We start from the raw sequence: 6630 nt of genomic DNA, 5'->3' as shown, positions 1-6630 counted from the left end.
AGCGTGTTGTGAAGTCAAGGGTAAGTCACAACTGACTCTCAGTTTAGGCTTATCTGCAGTTTATTGTCTGCACCCTGCAGTGGGTCTTCATCCGTAAATGATGTAGGTATTTACGTACTGTCTGGCTGCAGGCTTACTATGTGGCTGTCACACAAACTTTTGCAAAAACCCCTCCATCTTAACCCAGTTGATACTTATTCTCCCAGCTGATTTTCTATTGGTGCTCTACTTCATGTTGCAAAACCTCTCAACACCCTGAAATGGAGTCACCCATAATACCGGAGACCATAAAACTGCTATCTGATTGATTTTGCTTTCAGCCCTAGGGTCTTTTGCAGGCTGATGATAAAGTAGAAGCTGTTGTTCCTAATTCCCTGACAGCTGCTCAGACAGCTAGACCAAATTATCCTCATACAACTGTAACTGGAACCCAGTCTTTCCTGATCTTTCATTCTTGCTAGTGGGTTTTACTCCCTCTCCAACCTTGAATAGGCCTTTTCTGTCTCCGAGAGAAAAATCCTTTTATTACACAGCGACCAGAAAAACATGTAATTTTTCCAGTGTGTGGTCTACTGCAACTACCCTGAGATATTGGAGATTTTTCAAAATCAAAACAAAACCCACTTACAATTGTTCTTGGACCAAGAACACTTGTATAACTGTACTTGTATTTTTCTGTGTTACAAAATGACTTTCGTTGCATTATATTAGCTGGTTTTGGAAACTTTTTTTCCAACATTCAACTGTACTAATGGCCTGGACTTGCTTTTCAGAGAAAAATAGAAAATTGGAAGTAATTTAAATGAGGATGTCTTCTTTTACCACCAATCATGTTGCTTTGACTCGAAGCAGTTGGAGGAACAGAGCTGTTAACAGAGTTGTTCAGAACTGTTTCTGACAACTGAGTGCATTCAAAAGGCAGAAAGGAGTGTTTGGAAATATAGGGGATGCATTTTATTGTCTATAAAAAGAGATCAAGAGCACTGATGAGTCATTTTGCCCTAAGAGCCTGTTTTTGAACTTGTATACATATATATGCACCAGGCTTGCCCATTAACTTTACTCTAAAGATTTTTTTTTTATTTTTTTTCCCATGCTTAGAGTATTTTTTTTCTACACAAATGCTTTTATCCAGACCGATACGCTCATGTTTGCACAGTTCTGCCCTTTACCAGTAAAGCCTGGTAGACCTGACCTTGTTTTATGCCTTTTCTCCAGCTCTTCATGCTGCCAACTGACCTGGGCTTCCAGTGAGCCTGCGTTCCCTTGGCACTACCAGGAGGCTCGCCATCCTTTCCAGGGCATCTGGGATGCAATCTGCTGGTGACGTTGGCTGGCACCATCAGCAGAATTGTACCATCCAACTGGCTGGTACCCAGCACGACGGAGATACTTCTGCTGGCCTGCCACTGCAGGGGATGCAAATCTTTCTGTAGCGGGGAGAATCTGCGTGCTGCTGCTGAAGAGAGGCTCCGTCTTAAAACAACAACAACAACAAACACAGCTCCAGAAGTTTGGAAGATCTCGTGTTTGAACTGTGCTCCCTGAAATGAGATCAAGAATAGGTAACTGAAACTTACGCCGTACTTACTTAGCAGTCCCTACCCTTATGAAAGCCCACGCCATCATATTTTATGCCTGTCGGTGACACTGAATAGCTGTAACCACTAACCACTGGTTCTACTGGGGTAATTTCTGGAAAACCTAAAATATGCAAGAATCTACCATCTCTGTTCTGCCACAGTATTGTAAGGATGGACAGGATAGGGTAAATCTGCAAAATCTATTCCAGTTACACTAAAAACTCAGTTTTTAAGGCCTAGTTTTCAAACAAGCCCCTAAATTGTGTATTCTTAATAATGTTTCTTGATGAATGTAGAGGGATGCACAAAATTCTCCCTTTTGTGGAGTGCTGTTCTCCCAAATGGTAAAAACTCTTTAGATTTTGCACTGATGTATTCAAAGGGCCTTATTGGATTTTCAATGCCCAAGCTCACTGGATGTTTGAAAATCCCAAACTTGGTATTTAATACATGACAGATGTTATAGATATTCCTGGGTGCAAAGAGGGTCACTGAAACCACGTCTAAACATCAATTTTAATTTAGCTTTTCCCGCTGATAGCTTCATACTAAGAGTTGGCCCCCATTTCAAGTGAACACTGAGAAGCTGCTGTAGGCCACCGCTGATTGGAATTTACTTGTGTTAGCTTAATTGCAAACTCTACCATCATCTGTTTGCAATCACAAAGAGGAAGCTTCTGAAGCTTGGGAATGAGAGAAAATGAAGTGTCTTAACAACTACAAAACACTGAGAATGCTTTTGGAGGTTTTCCCGTCACTGTTTGTGAGTAGGAACGAAAAGGCACAGCTGAATTTTTTGTTCCAAGTCCACCCTTATGTTGCATCTATAACATAAATACATATAACAACTGTCAATAATGATAATTAGTGAAGTTCCTAGTGTACTGTATAACTGATAATGAGTAAGAGCTCATGAATTATTTTGGAAGAAGTTGAATTAGGTCATTATTGAATTAGTTGAGTTAGCTCATTAGCAAAATCATACATTTTTTCTCTATGGATATTCAACTCGGCTTATAAAACATTCAGATTCAGTGCTTCTGGCTGTCCAATTTAATTATCAGTTTTAAAACACACCCCTGGAACATCTTACCTTTAATAATGTCCTGGTAAGTATGGCATTTGTCCTTTTCACATGCAGCAGGCAGACAGGAATTGTAAGGACGTGGACACCTTAATAGGTGAAGACACAGACTGGTTTTGCTTCTGTGCAGGTCTGGAGGTTTAGGCTGGAGAGGAGAGTGGAAAGCCTTGCCGAGTGTTTAGCTGTGCTCCACCAAGAGGCAGCATTGCACAGCACGGACAGAGCTTGGGCAGAGTCGGGGGAGTGCCTGATGCTGGAGGTCAGGAGGCTGACCCTGGGCTTGCTTCCCCAGTGCCTTCACCTGGGGAACGGCTGCAGCGCTGATAGTCCTCGTGCACAGCGAGGACCACTTTGAAACATGCTAGTGAAAAGTGCTCTGCGGGGTACCAGTGACTTGGAAATCTGTTATTTATTGATGGACTGCTACTAGTTCAGCAGTAGGGACCTGTCTTTTTTGCCTGGCCAGCGCACGCAGAGAAGAGCAGCAAAGGAACAGAAAAGATTCTCTGCAGCTTCGGGAGAGCTGTCAGTGCGAGTGGTGTGTTTTCAGGTCTGCAAGGGAAAGTAAGACCTCTTGCACATGAGCAAAGCCTGAGAGGGCTGCTTTCTAAACTGCCAGGCTCCTTACTTCCTGGGTAAACTCTTAAACTTCATGGGGAAAGTGTGAAGTTGAACTAGGATAATTTCCTTCTTGTGCACCTGAAGTAAGCTCTTTAGTGACGGCTGTGTGCTGGCACGACATAGTACTTCTTGTAGCTTGTCTATTAAAAAAAGAAAAGCACTGACTTTTGCTTTTGCTTTTTCAGAGATGAATTTCAGAGATTAGACCTTACTAGTACTCCTTAGCAATTTTGGGGTGTAAAATATGTTCTGCAAAATATGTGAGAACATGCTGAATTCCTCTGTCTTAAACAGATGACTAAGTGATGCCAATGGCGATGTAATATATTCTTCAAGTGGAATATCTGTCCCAATGCCTTGCTGTATCTCAGCCTCCCTTGTTGTTTTGGGGACTGATCCAAAGTTAAGTCAGTGGAAAGTCTCTAGCTAATGGCAGCATGGCTTGGATGAGGTTCTGAGAGCCTTTGTCACTTTGTGATGTGAAGGGTTAAAACTTCAGGAGCCTGTTTTGTATTTTAGGCAGTGAAAAGGGGAATAATGGAAATAATTCACTGGAACATTGCTATGAATCAGAGAATGTACTTATTGAAGTTAAAAACAACAACAACAACAACAAAACAACCCTGAGCTGAGATTAATAAAGCTCAGAAAAGTATGAGGAGATGTAATTAGAAGCTTTACAAGATTCCTGTTTTAAACTTGACCAGATGTTGGCAGGAAGATGATTATATTCTGTAATTTGTACGTTGTATAGCAGCCATGGCAAACATTATATCACTGTAGCTTCCTAAGGCATATAGGTGAAGCCACATTGACTTCTGATTCCCAGTGTACTAACAAACGTGTAGGCATTCTTTGAGTGAGGCATTTTTGCGCTGAGAGCAAATCAGTGAGCTCAGCCGAGAGCATCAGATGGCCAGTGGGTAGAAATAATTACCAGAATCTCAGTCAGGCTGAGGAAATGGGTGCCTACAGAGTTAAATGCTCGTACCAGACCTACGAGTTTCTGTGGATTCTTACCTTCCTTTGATAACTTCTGCAAAAAGGGAACCTCAGTGAGCTTTCAGTCCAGCACTCCGGGTACGTCCCCTTTCAGAGAGAAAGCATAATTCATAGTGTCGTGCTACTGTACTCAGTCCTCCTCACGTTTCCCTTCTGTAAAACAAGGGTGGAAATGCAGTCTTCCTGAGAGATTTAACTGCAAAGTGCCTTGGGATCCTCATACAGGAACAACAAAATAATTGCGTCGATCTCTTTGAGGATGTGGTAATTTTTATTTCCCTGCTGTGTTTATACACTACTCAGCGTAGTGATGTCTGTGTCTGCCATGGAAGCTCCCTGGTGCTCTTACAACTGCTTTGTGTTGTAGTACTAATACTGCTGAAGAACAGTGGTGGATGGGAGGATGGATTTACAATCTAGACAGCAGCACCAACTTCTGTCTTTATAAATTAGAGGCCTTGCCTTAAACTAGGGGGTGTTGCAGTGGGACAACTTGTATTATGAATTAAGCACATCATTGTGAAAACAGAGCAAAAGGTAGGATGGGTAGCAGTAGTTCTGGATAGGGATAATTTGGTTTTCTTAAACTTTTTAGACTTTAAAATAGGTTTCCATTAAAGAAGAAAGGCCATTCTAATTAACAAATCTGTATCGATTGAACCCAGGTTGTAGGAGGGCCAGATTTTCAGGTAGCTGCATCCTAGGATAATGATGGTGGTGTTTTTAAAGACGTTGCTAAGTGATGCTTGAGATCATGTTTGTTAACTTTCTTTTTACTACATCAAATCAAAAAAGAATGTTATTTACAGTCATTGCTGAAATACTTGAATTCAAAATAATCCAAGCTAACACGTTAAAAAAATAAAGCTACATTCTTTATAACAAATCTTTCAGTTATGCCAAAAATACAAATTCCAGAATATATTTGTAATAATAATAATGCTAAAGCCTCCAGGCATGCCAAATTTCCAGTCTTGTGGATATAAACTGTAAGCATTGTGCATTTTTCTTTCAGCCGTCAGATCCTCTCCTCTGAAGAGAGCATCATTGAAGAACAGCTTGAGATAAGCAGTACAAACCAAAAGAACAGAGAGAGATCCCGATGGCTGTCAGATCAGTAAGTCATTTATTTCTTAAATAACATCTGCTCCTTTCTTTAAGACTACAATGTAAAACAAGCAGTATGACATAGGGGATCATAAATCGATCTCTCTGATTGTGCAGGTGGGATTGCAGGCTTGCACAAACTTGAAAACTGTGTTTCTCAAATGGGTTCATACTGGTGAACTTGAGGTAACATTTATCTCTGCGGAGAGTGACTTGACTTGTAGCTTAGGTCCAAATCAAAAGGGTGGATGTAAATTGTCTTGTCTGTGAGAAGAATGATAATGTAGTCTCTGAATTATTTAAGTTTGTTTAAAACTTTGCTGACTAGCACTGCTGTGTTCAAACAAAATCCTACAAACATGATGTTTTTTCAGTATTTTTGTTAGCAGATATGACTACTTTTTGGTTTCAGGTGTATACACATAATCACATGCATGTATACATAATCACATGCACATACAGTTACACCTCTAAATAAGAGGGCGTGTAAACAAAGGTAGGTAGTAATTTTTATTTTTATTTTGTCAATTACAAATGTAAGTGGGAGTCTTCCAAATTCACGTGAACTAGGAATGATTTTATTCTAGCCTTACAGTGCTACATTGCTTCGCTCCAGACTAGGCCTTGCTTGTCGTTTGCCTAGAGGTCTTAGAAGGAAGTGCTATAAACCACAGAAAACAAAGTTTGCAAATACTATGGATGACCCTGAAAGGAAGCAGATGGTTTCTCAAACAGAAAACTCACGGCAGTGGATGTTTTGGAGCTCTCTCCAGAAAAATGGGGTTTTGTTACCATCGGTTTGCTAGAAACAAGAATATATTATACACTAAATTGCATTCAGATGATCTCATACTAATCAAAACAATCTTGTGGGACCTCTGATTCTGATTAAGCACTTGGGCTGAAGGGACCCTTGCTACCATTCTACCTCATTGGCAGGGGTTTTGTCATGAGACATTTGTTATGTTTTTGAAGAAAATATTTCTGTGATAAGTGTTATATAAAAACCCATAAGGATATGAATAATCCTGTATTCAGTAAAGAGTTTAAACTGCATGCTATAAATAAAACCAAGGCCACACATTGACTCAAAAAGGTTCAAAAAAAACCCCCAAACCTAACTGAATAGCTCTGTTCATCCTGCCTACTAAAGGGGTGAGGCCATGGCGGAAAATATATTTTAATTGTATCACACAGGAGAAGTGAATTAGGACGGCACAAGGCAATCTTAAT

General features: G+C 40.4%; 1 protein-coding gene across 2 annotated transcripts in view; it reads left to right on the top strand.

The window, feature by feature from the left end:
* Window positions 1-1424: 1424 nt before the first annotated feature.
* The window catches only part of LOC310905233 (uncharacterized protein), a 169210-nt gene continuing 164004 nt past the window's right edge, over window positions 1425-6630 (top strand). For both annotated transcript variants that reach the window (XR_014588874.1, XM_083851267.1), the window contains exons 1-2: window positions 1425-1565; window positions 5306-5407. Coding sequence is in view for 1 of the 2 variants with exons in the window: in XM_083851267.1 (XP_083707393.1) it covers window positions 5393-5407 (15 nt within the window). In the remaining variant the exon portion in view is untranslated. The remainder of the gene's footprint in view (window positions 1566-5305; window positions 5408-6630) is intronic.

This window comes from Anser anser (genome assembly GCF_964211835.1).
Source record: "Anser anser genome assembly, chromosome: 10".
NCBI lineage: Eukaryota > Metazoa > Chordata > Aves > Anseriformes > Anatidae > Anser > Anser anser.
The sequence above is the reverse complement of the archived record's forward strand: the minus strand, read 5'-3'. Positions and strand labels throughout refer to the sequence as shown.